Here is a 23,005-nt window from a genome sequence, read left to right as displayed (position 1 = left end):
ATATTCTGAAAGATTATTACTATCTATGTTCATTAATATGCGAATAAATATTTACTAACATAAAATATAATATTGAATGCGCTTTGGAATTCCCTGAAATTAACATTGTGATATCAATAGTGTAACATATATTAAAGTTTTTTAAATTTCAGTTTTCTTAAATAAAAATAAAATTTTTATATATTGTACATACATATCTTGTTATAATATAAAATAATTACATGTCTGAAAAATATATAGCAAATGTGTGACGTTATAATACAAAATAATTACATATGTTGCTTTGAAATCAAATTTATTTTTCCATAAGATTTCACAATAAATTTTATTATAATCTGCTATTATATAGCGGTGCGCTGTTGGTCGGACAGAAGAAATAAAACAATTTTAGTGTTGTATAACGCAAGTTATGTTAATTGTTACTTAATCTATTGCAATATAACAAATTTATTACCGCCAGAAACCAGTATAGACATAGTATAAAATTAGAATAGAGACCTATCCTACCAAAAAGAATAGAAAAGCAATCCGAATAAAAATCTAAAGAATGGAATTCTAGAGTTGGTACGATAAGTAAAATAATACAATTAATAATGAGTTATTCGGTACCATTATGAATAATGGCAATGTCCAAAATACACAATGAGACAGTCAAAAAGTGATATGTGTTATGCTGCAAAATTCATATGCAAGTAATATCATTGCATATTTCGCGTATCTGATAGCAAAGAGTAAAAATAGAAGTTATGCGGCATTCAATAATGGACTAACACAGATTTCTTCAACTCAGTAAACCTATTTGCATCAACATGAATGCATTAGAATTGACATCATTGTTAATGAAGTGCTGTTTATTTATCGCCCAGCAAGCAATTTCCAAGGAGCGAACTGAACGTGATCAGTGAAAATTGAGGTCATTCTCTTATAGAATAAAGTATAGAGATACTACAATGACCCATCGTCAAATTACTAAATGAATTTTAGTAGTTTCTTACTCGTCGATTTACGATGATGTATATCAACTCTATATATGCATATATGCATATAATTCTCCGAACAGAGTAGCATAATTTCCGTGTACTTTTATATGCTGTTGCCGAATATACATACATTCTACGAGAAAGAAAGAAAGAAAAAGAATATTTAGTAAACCTATGTCTATACTGTTTTCTCGGTCACATTAACCGCTAGCACGTTACTAAGGATCTACTGGAAGAAAGCAATATTTTCAATCGTGCGCTGCGTTCAACCCCCTGCGGTAAATAAGCAATAGATATAACATAAGAAAAAGAAAACTAATCAACAAGATTAAAACCACCGATGAATTTCTCACGACGGCGTAGATGCCGGATTTTTGAGAAAAGATGTCCCACCTCCGTGATGATGTTGAAATGCTTCGTATGTCTGACGATTCGATTAGCGACTTTCTTTTCGACACAGTTCAGCTGGAGAAATTGTTATCAACTCCCGATGTGTATGATGTGCGTTAGCACTCTCGTGCAGCAAGTTCGCACAGTGGTATGTCTTGTTCTCAGCTCGAGATGGTGATGAGTATAAAGGAATTCGGATAATAAGAATGTGTAGTTTTTATTTTTCTTGTGCTTTCCACTCGAATTGAATATTAATCTGTGGCAAAGTGGGAGAAATACTTAATCTTCCGGTGCAATTGTGATTTTGATCTTTTATACTTTGACTAGCATAAAGATCTTCCACAAATTTCCTCGCCGTAGATTCGTCCGATCGTGATGCTACGTTGGCACACTTGTCAAATTCGGTCGAGTCTTGAAGCGGTACACCCATTTTTTTTCTTTTTTCTTTCCTTTGTAATTTTATATTTCTAGCGTCACTCGATCCCCGCGATAAAACGGTCCGTTTATAGTGCGTGTCACGGTGATTGGTAAGTGGTCGTTTGTCGTCTCCCAGCCTGTGTGTGATGTCTTCTTCCTCTGCCCTCGTCGCACTCGTTACAGTCAGTAGATACATAAATCTTGCATGTTTTCGTCCACGGTGGAGTCCTCCAACGGCGAATTAGCTTACGGAATCTTCACTCCTCTTGCATTCCCCTTTATCTCACGTCGACGACTGCATACGCTGCATAATATCGTACTCGATCGTCGAGCCGTTTTAACGTTTTACCGTTTTGCGCAGTTAGTGATTTGTTGGTTGTTGGTCGAGAAGATTTGGTCGAACGAGCCTTCATGGCATGGCAATTGCGTTGCTCAGCCGTACGTAGGTTTCGGCTCAGTAGGGCTGGGAACAATGTCCCCCCGCTTGCGACTGGCCCGACTGATAAAAGCCACTTCGGTCGCCCTGATAAGTCGAGTCTTGCGATAAGAGACCATCCATCTGCGACTGGAATTCGATTGCGAATGAGTCTTGAGAGAGTTCCGCCTGACTCAGACCAGGTTGCGAGAGACTGAAGCCGGGTTGAGACATGCCCTGCGTCGTGCCCTGAGTCAGCGGCAGACCCGGCTGACTATAAGGCTGTGTGTTTTGTTCCGTTTGACTCAGTTTGCCCATACGCGGACCGGATTTGTTCCTCGTCGACGTTGTGGCGCCGCGCCGGTTTCTCTGATTCTGGCGCGCCTGCAATGCCTGCTGATGCTGGTTGTAGAAGCGCGGCGGTACATGTGCCATGTTCATGAACATACCCACCGGTACGGGCATGTTGTTCATCGCCGCCTGCGCCCGCTCCGGACTGATGTAGCTAATGGTATCGTGAGTACGACTGAACATATCGAGCGGCACGTTTCTTTGGTAGTACGGATTGTGATTTTGTGTACCGTTCATCTGCGCGCCGGAGCGATCGTACACTGATCCTGGAATCAGGGCTTCACGCGCATCGTACATTGACGTAGACATAAAGTGCGAACCTGGATTAGCAGCGTTAACGAGTTTCTTTGGTTTAGCGAATTGAATCATGGATTCCTTCAAATTGTTCAACGGTCCCTCAACCAGCACCTTTTGTTCCTTGTAAAAGCTAAGCAAGTGATTCCAGAGTGGTTGTTTTGAAAGCACTTTGGGATTTCCCACGATGATGATGCCGTACTTCGCACGAGTCAGTGCCACGTTCAATCTTCTAGGATCGTTCAAGAATCCAATGCCCTGATGTTCGTTGGATCGTACGCATGACATTATTATTATATCCTTCTCGCGTCCCTGAAAAGCGTCCACGCTTGCCACTTCGATTTCTTGATATAATTTCGAATGCAGGGAACCTTGATACTGCATATACTGCACAAGATAGGCCCGCTGGCCCTCATACGGAGTTATCACTCCAATCTGTTCAGGCTTCACTCCGCAACGTAAGAATCGCGTTGTTATCTTTTCTACATTAGATGCTTCTGTACGATTCAAGTAGGATGTTCCACTTCCCGCTATCTCCTCTTGGCCTTGCGTAACGTAGAAAAACATTGGTTTGTCCTGTGCAGGCCAGGGAAAGTCGATCTTCAGTAATTTTCTCTCATCAGCACAAACACCATTTTGCAGAGAGCCTTCGTAGAAGAAGTTTGACGGGAATCGCGAGAGATCGGGATGCATACGGTATTGTACCTCCAAGCGGAAAGGTCTGATTCCCAGTACAACTAATCTTTCAAATAGAGATTGCGATAGGCCGGCTCTAGCTGCTTTCTTGCACATCACCACTGGACCCAATTGACAGTGATCTCCGACGAGAATTAATTGCTTAGCTCCAAGAACAACGGGTACCATACACTCCGGCTCGGTGGCTTGCATGCTTTCGTCGATGAGTATAGAATGGAATTTTAATCTGTGCAATCTCGGATCACCAGCACCAACGCATGTACAGCAAATTACATCGGCAGCTTCCAAAAGTTCCTTTTCCGCCGCTTTCTTCAAGAGTCTATAGCGCTTTTCATCAACGCTCGACAATTCGCCCGTCTCGTCCTTAAGTTGTTGCAACTTTTGCAACTCTGTATTTGTCTCCATATTCTTTATTTGATTATGCAGCGCGAGGAAACTCACCGGCGAATCGATGGCTTCGCGTGATTTGGCACACAATCGTACGACTTTTAGATTTGATTTGTGTATCTTCTCGGTCAATTGATCGACAGCGGTGTTTGAAGGAGCGCACACGAGAACCGGGCCGCCATTTTGTTTCACCAGCTGATAAACTATTGTAGCGCTTGTTACGGTTTTACCTGTTCCAGGTGGTCCTTGGATCAGGGATAAAGGTCGTTGTATCGCGTGCTTCACAGCGTACACTTGCGATCTATTCAAGTCAGGCAGATTTGGTGCGCTGAAGTGCTTAGGAATATGACAACGGAACAGAACTTCTTCTACTTCATGACCCAGCAGCCTATGATATATGTAACCCGACACAGATGAGTCGTCTACAGCAAATTTGCGCAACGCAGATTGCATTCTGTAATAAAAAAATAAAAATATTTCTTAAAATCATAATCACACAAGTAACAATATATTAATACATTATAATTTTGTTGATAATTCTTACCGATCAAAGCTCGTACTTTTCCAAATAAAATCAACGACAAAGTGACTGACGCATTCGGTCGGCGCTCCAGAATTGTTCTTCAATTCGATTCCAACTTCTTCTCCGTAATTGTCCGGGATCTTAATCACATGTCCGATTCCGGACCAAGGCTTATGAAGCTCTCCCAAATAACGGAGTCTCAATTCATCTCCATGCATCAATTTCATGTCACCGTCTGTTTTAGCCAGCAAAAAATATGCAATAGTCTTCTTGTTTAGTCCAACGTCCCATCGTACTTCGATATTCTCTTGAGTTTGAGATTCCTTCAAACGTTTGTCATAGTCGGCTTCTAATTTTACAAGTGGACCGAAAATATTTTGATATTGATATCCATCTTCGTAACGTAACAGAACTTGCTGCGGTTCCTCGTCTACTCCAGGCTTTTCAAGATCTTGAAAAGTAGCATCAACGTTGTCCCTCCATAATTCCTCCAACTTATTAATTTGCTGTGCAGAAATCTGTCTGGCTCTCAACTGTTCTTGTTCCGACGGAATCTTCACCAGCCAAACCAAAAAGCTACGATCTTCAATCAAAGGCTTCCATTGTTCTTGATCCCTAAATATAAAGGAAACATTAATACACAAAATATACACAATCAAATCTCGATAAAGTTACATTGTCAGGACTGAGCAAGCTTTTTAAAGTAATGTTCTCCCTCAGTCCACTTCAATAATACACATGATATTTTCTGTCTTTCTCTCACTTTCTCTTTCACTTTAATGTAGTCATGTGAGCAGATAAATGTGACATAGTGGGAGGACAGAGCACAAAAAGGACATTTCTTTAGCAGTCATAATATGAATCATGCGACTTTATCAAATATTAATTACAGAAAGGCTTAAATATACATCATGCTAAAGATGTTGTGTATCTGAACATGTGTATATGAACACATAAGTAAATAAATATACATAGATATCTCGTTCTTTGTAATTAATATGTATAAACAGAGATTCTTTCTTACCAATTCATATCTTTCAGGGAACTTTGTGCTGCGCATGGTTGACGACAAAGTAGTACGACCACGGAATCAGCTTTAGCAGGAATAAAACCCAATACGAAAACATTTCTCGTGGCACAGGAATAACACTCCAAGACAGTTTCTCCGAGAGGGCCATCTCTGTAACGGTATAATAAATGGTATAATAAATTTTTATAATTAAAAAACCTATAATTTAAATTTAAAAATTTTTTAAAGTGATATTTTCAAGTGTATTTATATAATGTAATGTGTATTTATTAGTATTCTTAATTGTCTGTATATAATGTAAATTTTATTATATCAATATGAAAATGTAAGAAGTGAATTACCTGTGCAAAGTGACTTCCTTATGCTTAGCACGTACAAGATGATTGATAATATGTGATCCCGATGTATTACCGCGTCCATTACAAAACCACTTTCTGCAAACGTTGCACATAACCACGCAGGATGCCTCATGGATGCCGCAATATTTACACGCATGTTCAGGCAAATCACGATTATAATATGCTTCCTCTTCCTCCTCTTCAAATTGTAACTCAGCAAGACTCTGGGTTGCTCCAGAGATTTTTAATTCCAATGATGAAGTATTATTTGTTCCATTTACCTAAGCAACAAAGCAATGTTGTAAAAACATTTTATATAGAGAAGTTATGTTAGAATGATGAAATGATAAAGTAATAGAGATAAAGTAATAGAAAAAACTTCGCAATTTAAGATAAATATCTTTTAAAACAGAATAATTACTAAATGTACATGTGAGTGTAGAACAATTTTTATATAAAAATAAAACAAAAATAAAAAATCTTAAATATAAAGCACATTTTCTGGAGCTCTCCACGCCCATTTAAAATTCACTCGAACAGACCTTTAACTCATCTCTTTATGTATCAATATTACATCATAAAGTTATTTATATATTTATTATTTTATTTTATTTTGTAAAATTATGTTAAATGTACTTGTATATCGCATGAAAGATTATCACGTCGCTTGATTTTATCTTACTTGAATAGAAGAAATGTGTTTATCAAGCGAGGAATTAAATGTCTCATCGAATCGTTTCTTCTTCAACCATTTAAAAAATGAACACGTGTACACAATTTACTTATTGCATTTAAACCCTAAAAGCAACTTGCGTAACTATATAAAATGCTAACGCATGTGTGTACATTTAATCTCGCGTTCGCGTAGCTGGTTTGAGGAAGACCAATGGATTCCGCGTAGCAGAGGTGGAACAATTCTGTGTTTCCCCAGCGAACGATCGGGGCCACGTTAGCGGTACGCGCCCGCTGGGAATCTCGCAGAGTTCGATATCGAGGAAAAATGCGAGGTCACGAAATGGAGATAACGTGCGAAGTGAAAAGTTGCATTATCGGTCGCTTCATACTACTCGTATCGCACGCAACACGCATTTGGCACACACGATGCGAGGTTAGGCCGCGTGGCTGTGAAGAATTCGGCCGCCGGGAAATTCTTCCGGGACGCTGCCGCGCCGAAAATCAGTAAGGTGTGCGCGGAGTATGCAATGAGACAAGTATTCATAATTCATGGACTTGACGAACCTGAACGGGTTGACTGGACTGCGTTTGGGTCGCGTCATGCTGCGAGGCCTGTGTCTGACTCGGCGATGGTAGCGTGAAGTCGGTGAAGTCGAACTCGCTGCCCTGCGTGTCTGCGCCGATCAGATCCGTTTCCTCGGTGTCGAGGAACGTGAGGGTCTGGCTGCTGGGCCCGTACGCGTCGACACTCATCCTGACACGATTTGATCCGTTCTCTCTCTCTCTCTCTTTCTCTTTCTCTCTCTCTCTCTCTCTCTCACTCTTCCTCTTTGTATCGCTTACTTTTGGTGCACCCCCGCTCGGCAGGGATAAAGGCAGCAATTCGCGCCCTGCTTACTGCGGCACGCACGTTACTCCGCGTACGATAACGCGGCTCGAATGTACACGAGCGATGCTACGTGCACGCGTAATAACGGAGCACGAACGAGTTCGCGGAGACCGAGCACTGACGATTGACGACGAGTTACCTCGAAATCTCTTGCGCCATACGTCGCTGCTTGCGCCCGCCACCGACACTGATACGAGTATAACACACAATTGCACACAACTCTTGTCTCACACGCTTGTCGTATGTTACGTCATCAGCTGATCGGACGAACTCGGACCTCAGACGAACTAAGCTGAACTGAACAGCAGCGAATAAAACGGAAACGGCCCTTTGGGCGTCTTTACATAGATAAATTGGCACACTGTGAACAATCATTTCAACCAATAGCGACTCGTGTCATCGCAAAGTCGGTAAATTATTGGATGATAGAGACGCGCTATCGTTGTACAGATGGCGACAGCTACGTAATTAACGCATCTTTGCAAGTTTGAAATTTGGCGCATCTATGATGTAAAATCATCGACAATCAAAATGGATGATCAAATGTAACAAGCAGAGTGGAAGTTTTTTAATTACACTGTTGTAGATTATTTCTGATAATTTCAAAGAATCAATTGGTCGATGTCTTATAAGACGCAATGACGCTGAGCATCATAATTAATTTTAAGAATAATATTCGCTTTTCTCATGTTTCACGGTGAGTCTTTCTAACGTTTTATCTGTTCTAACTGCCGTATGTAAATCGATAAAGAAAATGACTAAAATTTATTTAATGATGGCTTAATGAGTCTCATTTAGTGCTGCATTCCTGCTCTTCCAAAGCGTTCCCACACAGCACACATATCTAGAAGACATCTCGAAGATATTGTTGAGAGATACGATATTTTCGAGATGTGTTTTGAACGTTCCCCGGATAAGCATTCTATGTGGGTTAATCGGATTAATCTAATCTGAAGCGTATCAGCGTTCCACCTGCTTTTGTCAATACTAATACTATTATTAAATCTATTAGCAATGGCAAATCTTTATGATTCAACTTTAATTCTGCTTTTTTAAATGCGGTACTAAATAAAAAAAAGAAATAACTATTACATGATTAAATTATAGTCAGTTTTTTTGTTGATTTATGTACTACATTCTAACAAATATCTTAATTTATATAATGCAATACAATCGTCATTTTAATTTTTTGCATAAAAAAGGATAACATTTATCTGAGAAAGAAATTTTTTTGAAGAGAAAAAATGATACTTTTATAAAATATTATTTTGTTACGTGTGGATTTTACATTTAATTTTATTGTCATGAAAAGATTTAACAAAACAGAATAAGAACTAAACTAACAGAATAAAACTAAACTCTTCTAATAAATGAATATAAGAATAACAAACTACTTGATATATTTTTATAAATACATTTATTGTCAGTATTTTCTAATATATACTACATTATATTAATTGTTATCCATATAATATGTATATATTAGAAATATGGGCATACATATGTGAACGTAATAGTTATCAAAACTTAAAACTACTGCTTGATACAAATCAATAAATACACATAATATATACAAACGCTTATACTGTGTTTTTTACGGCATTAACGAACAGTTTACTTTTTTCTTTTATCTACTATAGTACAGCATTTTTTAATATTGACGTCTTTTTTTTTTATAAAACTATTTGTTAGTTACATAATATAAATAAATTTGCAAAATGCGACTAATACAATGTCACAATTCAAATAATTTATATTATTTGTAATTTATTTTTCGTAAAAAATTTAAAAAATGAGCATTATAGTTTACATATCAATTCAATCGCTTTTTGTAGGATATTCATTGAAAAACATTTGGCTGTCTATTTCTAAAGCTTGATCAGACTTATAATTGTACACAAATTTCGCAATTGCTCAACTGGCACCTATTAGCGTCCATTATAATTGCAACATATAATGAGCATGACTTGCAAATGCTCATCTTTATTTGATTGTTCAAATTAACGACAGAGAATATGAAATAAAAACTAGTTAAATCAGATGTAAATTCCACACAAATGACATATTAGTTATCACAAAGAGTTTGCAATTTACGTAGTATACAAAACAAGTTACAAAATTAATCTGTTCAGTGAATGCTAATATTGTTATAATAGATTTTAAATCTGATCGATAAACATTGATGTTATTATAATGGATTCCAAATCGATCTTATTATACAACGAGAAGTATAAATTAAAGACGCACTTTTATCTTTCTTAAAAAATTCATTCGATTTTATCGACTATATCGATCTTATAAATAACGGATAATAATTCTAAATCTATAATATTCTATATACAATTATATCAAATCGTAAATTTAATCATGAATGCTTGATTGCTTCTAAAAATAAACATGTTCGAATATAAATGATGAACAGTATCTCTAAATTCACCAATACTTCATGATAAAACGTAATATAAACGATAAAACACTGCCAGCAGATAAAGTATTGAGAGATAAAAATAGAGGCGGTTGATAAAGAAATAAATGATTTGTAAACATTCACTAACTAGAATCTATTTACAGATTTTCCTAACTGTTTAGATATTATATTTCTTCTAAAATATTGTCAGAATATATTTCATATGTGGGATTTAACTTCTCTACAGAGAGTTAGATAATAGTACTTAATTATAATAACTTTCATGCTCATTCATAAAGGATTATTATAGTGACTTGTGTTGGATATTTTCATTGTGCTAAAGTACAATAATATTCTGCTAGTGGTAGTATTTTTTATTTGGTTCCATCATTGCAAAAAGATGAAAATGATCTTAAACGAGTTTAAATTATTATCAATTTTCTGCAGTAAATCGGTTTTGGCATGATAATATCAGCTAACAAATAGAATTAATATATATTCTGTTTTGAGTAAATTAAATTACAATACTTATATTTTTATTTACACGTAGATGCAACGATATACAATCGAGCATAAAAACCGATGTATCTTTGATTTTTTTAATATTCTTCAAATTTTTTTATGCTTTACTTATTCTCACTGTACGATAGTTCCGTTCCTAATAGAGATAATATTATAAAACATCGAGATAAAAGTTTCCCAATCAAATCGCACGATTCATTAATATTTTTATGTACATCGCGCGGAAGCACACAATGTATATACGTTATTATAATATTTACAAGTTTCAAGATTTATATATATATATATATATATATATATATATATATATATATATACACTCACCCGAAAAAAAAGCGGTACACTGAAAATGTGGGAAAAATTCATCAAATTTCAACTGACGATAACTTTGTAAATAATAAAGATAGAAAGTTCTATAAAATATGGAAATAAAGCTAAAAATCTCTACTTTAAGAATCAATTTATTTCAATGTTGCAAAATAAATTTATTGAAAATGGCGGATGACAAAGCGCGAGCATGCAAAATTGAAAAATAATGGTTCGAGTTTGCGACGGTGCACGGTATAAACAAAAAATTGTAGCTTATTGGGATCAAAAGCGTACGAAAGTACAGAGTCTCCTCTTTAAAATGCTTTTTTATGCATCTCGATACGATGATTTTTCGCCGAGAGATTCGCATTTGAAGAAAAAGGCAGATTCTTACTTCAAATGCGAATCTCTCAGCGAAAAATCATCGTATCGAGATGCATAAAAAAGCATTTTAAAGAGGAGACTCTGTACTTTCGTACGCTTTTGATCCCAATAAGCTACAATTTTTTGTTTATACCGTGCACCGTCGCAAACTCGAACCATTATTTTTCAATCAATTGTTTTGCATCCGAAGGAGATGTCTGCAGATCTTTTGTGATTTCTCCGCCCTGACTTTTTGTTTATGCTCGACCGCACATTGCGAGAAGAGTGCTTGATTTCTCTTGATCTTTTTCTTTCGAGACGCGTTACTTATTCGTACGACTTCGTCAAAGTAAACAATAATTAATCTTTTCGCATTGAAATTATTGGTCAATTATGGCGACGATAAGTCCTGAAAAAGCTGCTCAAGTTGTAGCGTTAATTGAAGATGGGAAAAGTCGAAGGTACGTTGCTGAGGCACTTGATTTATCAGTGTCAACCGTGCAACGTGCTTATGCTAGGTACTTGGAGACTAATTCTGTCCAAAGAAGACCTGGTTCGGGACGTCCTCGTTGTACGAATGAAAACGATGACCGATTTATTGTTTTAAATTCATTAAGAGACAGACATCGAACGGCTGTTCAAATTCGAAACAATTTAAGAGATGTCCGCGAATGTAATGTATCCGTTGACACTATTCGAAACAGATTAGCGGAACACGGTCTTTTTCCGCGCAGGCCAGCAAATGTACCTTCGCTTATGCGTCGCCATCGCGTAACTCGACTCAATTTTGCTGTCGAGCATGCAGGCTGGACATATGCAGAATGGAGTACCGTTCTTTTTAGCGACGAATCTCGTTTTTGTCTGTATTCTTCAGACGGACGAGAACGAGTATACCGTCGCGTTGGAGAACGATTTGCAGACTGTACTGTAAGTGAGAGGCCTAGCTACAATGGTGGCTCTGTAATGGTTTGGGCAGGAATTTCTGCGAATGCTCACACAGATCTCCACTTTTTTGACGCAAACATGAACGCAGATGTATACGTGGAAGACGTACTCATACCGTACGTTGTTCCGTATGCGCACTTTATCGGAGAGGACTTTTTGTTTATGCAAGACAATGCTCGACCGCACGTTGCGAGAAAAGTGCTTGATTTCTGCGATGAAGTTGGCATAAATCGACTCGAATGGCCAGCAATGAGTCCAGATTTAAATCCCATTGAACACCTATGGGACAATATTAACAGAAAAGTACGAAATCATATACCTGCTCCTCAGTCATTGCCAGAACTTCGAAGAGTTCTTGAAATAGAGTGGAATGACATTACGCAGACTGAAATTAGAACACTAATAAGAAGTATGCCTCGTCGCATGAATGAGGTAATACGCGCACGAGGACGTCATACCCATTATTAATATACGCGCGCGCACACACAATTGTACACGCACCACCGGGAGGGTTTGGAGTCGTAAAATATCGTGGATCTAACGAGCCATGAGGTCCTTATCCCAGTGGTGCACGCGCACACACACGCATGCACGCGCACGCACGCACGCACGCACGCGCACGCACACACACATACACACACACGGACGCACGGACACACGCACGCACACACACACACACACACATACACACGTGCCAACATGGGCACACGGGATCAGATTTCTGCCACGTCCACGCCGTTGATCCTGGGTAACGCCAAGAGCAGAATTGACCCTTATAACCGTAAGGAGAGTTTGGAGTTTTAAAATACCGCGGAGCTGATAACCACAGAATTCTTATTCTTGCAATTCGGTCTGGTTCAAAATTGAATATCTCGGCACGTAATACAGCTAGCAGGATTTTTTAAAAACCATTTTAAAAGTTTGGATGTCTAGTGTTCGAAAATTCATAACGCAATAATGTGTGATAACTTTCTCCAAAATGGCGGATGACAAAGCAAAAGCATGCGAAATTGAAAAATAATGGTTCGAGTTTGCAACGGTGCACGGTATAAACAAAAAATTGTAGCTTATTGGGATCAAAAGCGTACGAAAGTACAGAGTCTCCTCTTTAAAATGCTTTTTTATGCATCTTGATACGATGATTTTTCGCCGAGAGATTCGCATTTGAAGTAAGAATCTGCCTTTTTCTACAAATGCGAATCTCTCGGCGAAAAATCATCGTATCGAGATGCATAAAAAAGCATTTTAAAGAGGAGACTCTGTACTTTCGTACGCTTTTGATCCCAATAAGCTACAATTTTTTGTTTATACCGTGCACCGTCGCAAACTCGAACCATTATTTTTCAATTTTGCATGCTCGCGCTTTGTCATCCGCCATTTTCAATAAATTTATTTTGCAACATTGAAATAAATTGATTCTTAAAGTAGAGATTTTTAGCTTCATTTCCATATTTTATAGAACTTTCTATCTTTATTATTTACAAAGTTATCGTCAGTTGAAATTTGATGAATTTTTCCCACATTTTCAGTGTACCGCTTTTTTTTCGGGTGAGTGTATATATATTGGTGTCTCTTCACACAAATAGTATTGATCTAATCGTATATTATTATTACTTTAGTTTTATAGAACAAAGTACAATTTATAAATATAAAAATGGATTATTTTTCAGAACTGACCGTCGTGAATAATATCTTACAACTATATTTTATATTATGAAGGAAAGTTCTAGAATAAATCTAGAATAAAGTCTTTGTTGAAATTCTTATAAAATATTTACCGAAACGCTATTCTATGTTGGCGAGAAATCAGACAATTCGTTACGGATCAACAGTAGCGTTCTCGATCTTTCTTCTTCAATCGATTGTTGGCTTCTATAGTCAATACTGAGGATTCGGCGAGTTTCTTTGGAAGTTACTCTGCACGCTTTGACTTTGCTGAAGAGGCCCAGCGGGGCTTGGTCTACCCTGGTCGCGGTATTGCGGCGGTCCATTGGGCGGACCCGGCGGTCCGGGTACTTTGCCATAATTTCCCCGCGAGGAACTCTGATAGCTACCGTATGCGGAATCGTCGCTACGTCTCGACACGTGGCCGTACATACTTTCGGGCCGTCTCGAACTCGCTCCGTTATCCGAGTTGCTCGATAGCGGTCCGTTCTGGTGCTGTTGTTGCTGTTGTTGTTGCTGCGGCGGCGGTGGCGGCGGGTGAGTCTGTATCGAAGACTGAGCGCTTTGAGTGGATTGCTGCGAATTCTGGCTGCTCGGCGGTGGCGCCGGTGCACGACCGTAGATGCTGGATCCGGTGGACACCCCGTAGATACCGTTCTCCCTGGTGCTGATATTCGTGGAGATACCGCGGATGCCGTAGATGCTCTGCGTGCACTGCTGCAGTTGATTTTGCATGTTCTGATTGGTGCTGTTGTGATTCTGCGTTTGGGTCGGCGGACCGCCGACGCCGGCGCCGGGTCCGGTCGGATTCTCGCGGTTTAAGCCATTTTGACAGCCGTTCTGACCCAATCTGATCGGATACAAGCTCTGCGCAGGCACCAACGGGCCCGGCTTCGGGATCATCAGACCGTCCCGTGGACCTGACGTCGACTTTGCATAGACGCTCTGCGAGCGATTCAAATTAGCACGCGTCAACGGCGGCGATTTGCAGTAGAGCGACTTCGTGCCACCGTAGATGGATTCGACGCGCTCCAACGCAGACGGCGGTGCGCTGTAGATCGACGACGACGCACCGGCGACCGGGCGATAGGTCGCGTACGCGCCTGGGAACTTAGGAGCATTGGGTTTATCCAGATCATCGTAGGTGTCCTCGTCCGATCTCATGGACGAGTTGTCGCCATCGTCTATCTCGCGCGAGTCCTTTGTTCGTTTGGGACTCAGAACGTATTCGTGAAGTAGAGCCGCCACGGCGCCTCCCGACAGCGGACCTACCCAGTACACCCAGTGATTCTCCCAGCGATTCATCACGAAAGCCGGTCCCAATGCGCGCGCTGGATTCAGAAAAGGGCTCTGAAAAATGTAAAAAAAGGAAAGAAATTAATTGCAGCAGTGGTAGAGATTTTCAAAAACATAATTCTTATTGTTAAATAAATTTGACCTGAGAAATTGTGAAATTACAAATAATTGCCATATTTCAAACAAATTGTCATATTTTAACAATCATATTGATATTTTTATTTTTTTTGTACAGGATGCAACACAAAAGCAATGAGCAAGAAGATACAGGAATTTTGCAAGCAGTGAGCTGTTCGATTTTGCCAGTGCAAGAATCAACATGTGTAGAGTGATGGTTACGATATTTTTCGTTTTGGAGTACATTGTACAGTCGTTTCAGAGCAGGTGAGTCCAGGATCAAGTTCTTTCTTTTATCTTCCTGCCTACCGTTCCCCGCTTCCCCACCCTTTCCCCCTGTGCAACGGCAGGTGCTCTTTAAAGATGCGGACGTCGGCCCGATTGGAAAGAATCCGAGAGACGCTTTTGGTTAGAGTGGTCGGAAGAGAGAGCATGTGTATGCATAGCGGAAGAAAGCAGAGAACGCTGGTTCTTTTTCCAGTATATATTTACAGAAAGAAGAATGTTTTTTGCGCGATAAACGTTTAGTATAGATTTAATATAGATTTAATATAAAGTGACAGACAAGGATATTTAGGAATTTCGCATTGCAAGCAGTAAACTTGTTCGATTTTGCTGAGAATGCGAAATTTAAACCATAGATAAAATTATAAATATTATTTTATTAAATTTTATAAATTCTAGAAAATTAAAAATATGCAATTTTAAGTGAAATTACTGAAGCAACCGAAATACATTCTGTAATAATGTTATGATTATCATCATTATCATATATATATTATATTTATCACCATTATTCGGTTGCTTCAGTAATTTCACAATCATTAGCTTATCATTAAGTGAAATTACTAATCTAATGATTATCATTAATATACATACATAGATAATTATTATACATGCATACATAGATAATTATTAGATTATTATATAATTATAAAAAAGTGACAATTCTGAAATGTAATAATTGGCAAATTATTGAATTTCAATTATCTTAATAGTTCATAATCGCTTTTTAAATGATATGATTAAATTATTATTATATAAATAAACTTACGGAAACAAGAGTGGCCGCTGTATAAGCTGCAGCCAAAACTGCAGAAGATTTTGATGAAATCGCAGGCGGCAGTCTAGATGAATCCGCGGAGAAATGAGCTAGCACGATTAACACTGATAGTGCCATCTCGACCAAAAGCTTCTCAATCGGGCCTACTAATCGACTAGGGGATGTAAGAGTCTGAGTATTTGAAGGCATGGTTACTCTGAAATTAGAAAAAAGAGATGCGATATATTATTTCAGTTGTATAATACAAGATTAAATATTAATTGTTGCGATATTCCTATTTGAATACAATAATCAATCATATTGCGAATAACTAATTTTAATTTGCTTGAATGTGATGCGTATTATATTGAATATATTGTGATTTTTGCGACGCTTTCTTGCAAGATAATTTGAAACGCGTTAAAAAGATAAAAACTAAATCTTTCGGACGACAGCATATTATCGATCACCCGTCAAAAATAATCACATATGGTCTTCTGTAACAGTAGTGTCACTATGCAGCCGCGATATAATATACGATGATTTTCCTATTGAAACTTGCCACGAGACATGCACCCTGCGTACGAACCCCCTGCGGTAAGTCGGTCCCAGCGGTGTAATGTTTATATTAGCTAGTGCATCCTCGAGCCCTTAAACGTGACCCCGATGTTCCTCTCATGACATTTCCCTTGCATAAAATTCTCGTTGATTTTCTCAGTTCATATAATCATATGGGGTCGCAGAGATGTGACCTCCAATTGTCTCCCATGAGTGTTCGTACAGTTCGCATTTCGCGCACTTTAAAAACTCAAGTTTGTTTATTAAAATACTTCGATAATGAAAAGTAAACATGTTACATACTGCCACGGTGTGTGATGTAATCCAGTGGTCTTACGATTGAAGGCTGTAGTGCAAGAATAACTTTTTAAAGAACTTGAAAAATTTAATCTGCGTTTGATTTGCTTAAATCTTCCAATACGAGAACAGATTATTGTGTTACAAAAACAAAAATGTTAATTCTTGTACTTTTTTTCATTTATTCGAGTTCCAAGGATTTTTTTAATTTTTACTTAACGATATTTACTTTATTCTTCATTATTGTCTTCATCCTTTATTCTCATAATGAGCTCTGCCATTCGTTTAAACATGCATAGATTATGCAAGTGACTTCCTCGAGTCAAGATTCTCAGGTACAGCATTCACAAGTTTCCATAAAATTGCCATAATCATATCTCCTGTATCATCATCTGTCGTACTTCCTTTGCAATTAATCAGGGTTTGCATGTAACATGGAGAAAACACGCAAAGGTTGCGCTTATAATTTTAATAATCTTGGCATTTAATCTATTCAACGTCAAGAAAAACGGAATAAATACATAAGTAGAATAAAAAAAAAAAAAATGATCAAATTGTTCTCATCTAAATCTCACATCTTCAACTTATTATTATATTGATAAGTATCATCCTCTGTTGTCGAAAAAGTTACTTCTTTTTCATTTTTTAACTTAAATTTTAATGACAAATTTTATTTTACAAATTCAGAGTCCATTTTCTATCTTCTCAAAATTAACATCGATTTTCTCCCAACATTTTACACGTCAGCCATTAACAAATTCATTGTATTTTCTCGCGAAACTTTCACGGGAATACACCTGTACGGCTGCGGCCCTTCGCAACTTTGCCCTTCGAGCTATTCGAACGCAACGATCGCGATTAATCTCACCACTAAATGCCGGGTTCGAATTGCGAACTCGCCGCCCCTCGTATTCTTCCTCGTCATCAGACACGATACACCCCGTTTCGACACCGCGCTCGCAATGCAAATGACAGTATTCACCGCCCTTTCCTTCCTCTCTTTGCCGAGAACGAGCTTGTCACAAGAGAGCGAATTGATGAAATCAGAAATGCAGATCATGACCGCACAATTGGGATCAACTGCGGCAGCAGACGAGAATCCCCGGCCGGATAAGGGAGAAAAGAATGGTAGCATTTTTATATTTACACGTATGCCTCCGCGTGATAAGCGGATTTTTACTTCTTCTGCGAAAAAACCATCCGGCAATGTGCATTTCCCACGTGAATACGTTACGGTGCAATTGACGTGCGAATGCACGGGAACGATAACGACGTTTTTTTTTTTTTTTCACTGTGCAACTAAAAATGACTCTGTTCAAAAGCTCCTCCCCCTCGCTGTTATTCTCCCGAATATGCATAATATAACGTACGATATTCAACGATTCATCCGCGAATTCTTTTTCTGGCTTTTCCTGCAATTGTTAAATAATAATGGCATGAATTGAATGCAGAGTCTTTAAACTTTTGTAGCATACTTACAATTAGCAAGATTTAAGCAATCAACTGCTTTCCACTTTCCCTTCTTTTAGAGTTATTTTTATCACAAGTAGAAAGCGAGAAAAGCCTTTTCCTATTTGTTTCTCACAAGCAATTTCCGCATTTTTTCTGTGCATCTAGAAAAAATGTCCTAAAATTTTTCTTCAACGAAAAATGGTTTCTATTTTTCATACTTACAATATTTTGCCTCTTTAAATCATAAATCGGAATGAAACTTGTGTGTGCTGTAAAATCAAATCTCGTTGCTACATTTGATACTGAATATAACTTTGAAAAGGTGGATGTTAATTCTCTTCGCGCTTTGAAATCATCAAACTTTATACATTTGCAACTTTTGTATTTTCGGACTTCGGACTGATATTTCGGCATTTTATTTTTATTATATCATTTTGCATATGACGCGATTGAACACGCTGGCTGCTAGCTTTCACAAGAAAGTGTCACTTCGCATGAAAGGCGAGTCGAATGCATGCGGTAGCAGCTTCGTGAGAGAAGTTCAGCGAGGTTTCAGCCTGGAGGCGGGCGCGTTCTCAGGACTCGTCCTGCACGATGAAAAGCGTGTGGTCATCCAGGCGAGACATGATGGAGGAAGGTTTAATCTTGCGTGCACTTGACTCGAGAGCGCAGCCAGTGCGCCCGATGCAACCTGTGCTCCGTTTTCGCAATTCACACGAGGGGCGAGAGACGCCTCGGCGCAAACCCCCCAGGGTACATCGGTGCGCAGTTTTAAATAAATTTCAATTCAAGGGATGAGCGGGCGGAGGAGGAGGGGGGGGGGAGACGAGTGCGGGATGTATATCGCCCCGTCCTCGCCGTTACGATTAACGAGCTATTGATACCCCCCTTCCGCGTGCTGGACCACGGATCCCCTTCTCGAGGCCCGATGAGACACGATCAACCCCCTCGGTCCCGATCTGTTCTTCCCTTTCGCCCCCCCCCCCTCTCCCGATTCTGGACACTTCAAACTGATCCAGTATCCCCTCGTATGAGGAATATCGCACATGTGACGAGAGCGATAAACGACGAAAACTCAAAGGGCCCGGAGATGATGCGTTTGCTCCGATACCATTGTAAAGTCTTGGCCATGGGAAAATTCAGATGCTGAGGTTGGCGTGGTCAGACCATGAAATTAGGACGTAGCATGAACCGTGAAGTCGTTATTCGGGAGGCGGGCGAAGGAGGGACTCGATGAATTCAGTTTCGTTGAGAGTGGAATCGGAGAGGCGTGTACCGGGTTTGAATTTACAATACAGCGTTTAAATATATAAAAAAGAGGACAGTTTTCGTGTAAAAAAAAATGAGGATAGAAAAAGATTTAAAATAACATGTTTGAATAATCAGATTTAAAAATATTTGAAAATATCATAAAAATGAAGAGAGAAATTCCTTTAAAAAAGTTGTTCCTAACACATGTTTTATTAGTTATAATCTTTATCAATGTCTCAAGAGTTTTAAGAATCTTGTGAACTGATTAGCATTTCACTGATAACGTCACGTTGCAGATTAAAATGCCTTTATTGAAGTTACTTGGATATATTTTTTTCTCTAAATAATTGTGTGTATTTTACAGAGATGGAAAAACGTAGAAGGTAACGTCGGTGAAAACCAAACCCATATCAAATCTCCGTGGGAATCCGTCGAATTTCCAATGTGTAAGTGTCAAAAAGTTGAATTTATTACTCGGCGGAATTTTTATTGTACGTTCCTCCTACGATTATCTGCCGGACAGTCATTCGAAAGTTCTGAGTATCCTCCATCATTATAATAGCCCGCTCTTTGGATTTTCTTGCGTTTGGCGTGCATCCACCTACTTTCCCGTTCTCTTTTCTCACTTTCGAGAGACTGGCATTGGGGTACAGAAGGTTGGGGGCCGGTGATTTTGGGTTTCGAGTTTCGTTCTATCCTTCATTATCAATGTGGTTTTCTTGTGCGAGGTGTGCGCCGCGCCGTAACAAAGCGGAAGAATTCTATGGAAGAGGGCGAAGCGTACCGAAGAAGCAGGTCGCCCTACAATTCCGTCCTTCGTATTGTTTAGAGTTGAAAGGTAGAGACAGGAAGTGCGTACGCCGATTTAAAATATGAGCAAATTCGCCTACGCACAACGCGCCCGTTCATTTTTCGCCTCGGAGTAAATTGTAATAACACATAATTTCGGCTGTCATTGAGATGTGCAATTCGACGAATCATTATCTTCAAGATATACCAACAATTCATCGTAACTCTTTTTTAATTTTCGGATATTTACGATACAATGGAAAGAGATGTTCCTTGAAAATGAAAGGAAAACTAAACAGAAAGAATTATATAAGACTATATCTTGACTCAGAGAGTGATTGTAAAGAATATAAAACGCTATAATAAGACATTGGACATAAGTATAATTGCAAAGCAAAAGTGACATTTTTAATATGCACGAAGGAGGTCGCATGGATTAAATGAAATCTCAAACAAAGAGCTGCAACGCTGCAAGGTAGTAATACTGCGGAAATGGTAGTAAGGTCAAGGGATAATTGTCGGTATCCCTCAGACAGTCGAAAGGAAACGAACTGAGAGAGCAGCGTGGTCATTCGCAGAGGCTCTTAATGATGCTCCTACGAAACAATTCTCAGTGAGTTTGACTGCAGTCTCTGAATAGACACGTTGAAAAACAGAAAATTACTATTTTTAAATATTCAGTATATTACACGAAACAAATACCACTGATATAATACATTTTTTTTTATTAACAATTTTACGTCTGATTAATTATTTTCTATCGCTTTTAAATACGCGCGCGAAATTTATCGATGGTATTCAAATGATTCCGTATTATTTATACAACAAGATATAATGTATATTTTTATATACTAAATTTGTTTTGCTTCATATTTTTTAAATCTGTATTATCGTAATTATTTTATATGTTCATAAATCGCCCAATCGATGTACATCGATTGATAGATAACTAGAGACGGCCCGCATACGGATGCAGGGGGCGGTATCCTATTGACCTTTTAGATATGCGAAGGACCACGCAGCTGCTCAAGAACTCATATCGTGCGTTCTTCCCTATATAGATCCTGTCTAAATCGCCCAGCCGCGCCTTCGTATGAGGATACACGTGCCAGCCACATGTTGCACAAAAGGAATCCTCCGTGGTCCTTTTTGGGCGCCGTACAGCGTAAGTCGCCGTCACAAAGAAGCTTTGGGGCCCCATAAATGATTCTCCTTCGTCGGGGGGCACTGCCGAGGGGTCTGACGACGCGGCAGATGTTCTATGTCTCTGCGCCCCTGAAGACGTCTATCCGCGCCGGACACGCTTAAGGACATATAATACCGGTAGGATTAAAAAAAAAAAAAAAGAGACGGAAATTCACGATCAACCCGCGTAATGTTCGATGGTATCCTCAGGTTCTACGAACCGTGCAGACATAATATTCATTTCGGCACGAGCCGTAATTCGACTCGATGACATGCTTAATCTTTTGAATTCTAAAACGGAATGAAAGGATTTGAATTCATGAAAGGATTAATTGATTCGTAAGATATCGCGATTAAATAAAAGAACATCCGTTCGCATTGTTCATTATCCTTTGTTTTAGCTTCTTATTTTAGAAAATAATATTCAAACACATTTATTTTTAATACTCGATAAAAAACTTTCTAAAATTATTTTGTGGGTAATTAAAATATATTTGATAATAAGTACATTTTTATGTGTTGACAGATTTGCATATCAAAATTCAAAGAAACAGTTTTTATTAAACAGAAAATTAATTGCGAACGATTAAGAGAAATTGTCAGGCAACGTGAGATCAATTCCATCAAGATTTTTTGCCGGCAACTGTGATATTTAAAAATAGCGGACATGTGGTACTTCCCTCTTTTTCTCTCTCTCGACAATGTCACGAAGCTAATTTTGAAGTATAAAACCTGATGCACGCGTGCATCCAATCCAACGCTCCGTAGGGAAAGAATGGAAAGGTTCTTGAAAACGAACACGTGGTTGCAACCATCTGTTGGCATCCTACTACTTCGCTCGACCTAACTCAAACCGGCCCGTTTAATAGTGGAAGTTCTTTCTTTCTATTTTTACAGGATCCACCGATGTTGGCGGATCTTACAATGGGCATTACGGTTTTTTTTTACTTGAGAACGTCACATTGTTTGACATATGTGTACATCTTGCAGAATCAAAATCATCACATCAAACAATACAATGAGATCTTGATTATATATATATATTTTGATATATATTATTATAATACATATCAAAGAGTGATTGAAAACAACTTGATGTCTTTGAAACATTATATATTCTTGAGCGATTTCTAAGATGATTTTTCCTTTTGCAAAATTTTGCAAGGGGAAAAATCGCTCAAGAATGTGACATTTCAAAAACATCAGGTTATTTCGAATCACTCTGTATACCTATTAATATATCTATTTATGCAATGAAAATAGATTATGTAAATAACCGAAGAGCAACTACATATTTATATTTATACGCTTGTATTCTATTACATCTTTTAATGTATTAAAAATAGATCATCATTATGCGTCTTATAAAATATTAAATGCCTAAAAGTGGAACGTAATTTCTGGCAAGAGAGTTCTCACGTA

The 23,005-nt window shown here is 38.4% G+C and overlaps 2 protein-coding genes across 2 annotated transcripts in view; both read right to left on the bottom strand.

The window, feature by feature from the left end:
• Positions 1–278: 278 nt before the first annotated feature.
• Positions 279–7,693, bottom strand: Upf1 (Upf1 RNA helicase). The gene is made up of 5 exons (XM_012370259.2): positions 7,061–7,693; positions 5,825–6,102; positions 5,478–5,633; positions 4,475–5,068; positions 279–4,384 (listed from the first exon to the last, which is right to left on the bottom strand). Exons 1-5 carry the CDS (start codon positions 7,247–7,249, stop codon positions 2,242–2,244), a joined length of 3,360 nt encoding a protein of 1,119 aa, XP_012225682.1. The 5' UTR covers positions 7,250–7,693; the 3' UTR covers positions 279–2,241.
• The window catches only part of LOC105674133 (neurogenic protein big brain), a 25,263-nt gene continuing 9,563 nt past the window's right edge, over positions 7,306–23,005 (bottom strand). Inside the window, exons 3-4 of the mRNA XM_012370265.2 lie at positions 16,064–16,268; positions 7,306–14,946 (exon numbers count right to left, since the gene is read on the bottom strand). Coding sequence (XP_012225688.1) covers positions 13,810–14,946; positions 16,064–16,268 — 1,342 coding nt within the window. The 3' untranslated portion in view covers positions 7,306–13,809. The remainder of the gene's footprint in view (positions 14,947–16,063; positions 16,269–23,005) is intronic.

This window comes from Linepithema humile, chromosome 5 (genome assembly GCF_040581485.1).
Source record: "Linepithema humile isolate Giens D197 chromosome 5, Lhum_UNIL_v1.0, whole genome shotgun sequence".
NCBI lineage: Eukaryota > Metazoa > Arthropoda > Insecta > Hymenoptera > Formicidae > Linepithema > Linepithema humile.
The sequence above is the reverse complement of the archived record's forward strand: the minus strand, read 5'-3'. Positions and strand labels throughout refer to the sequence as shown.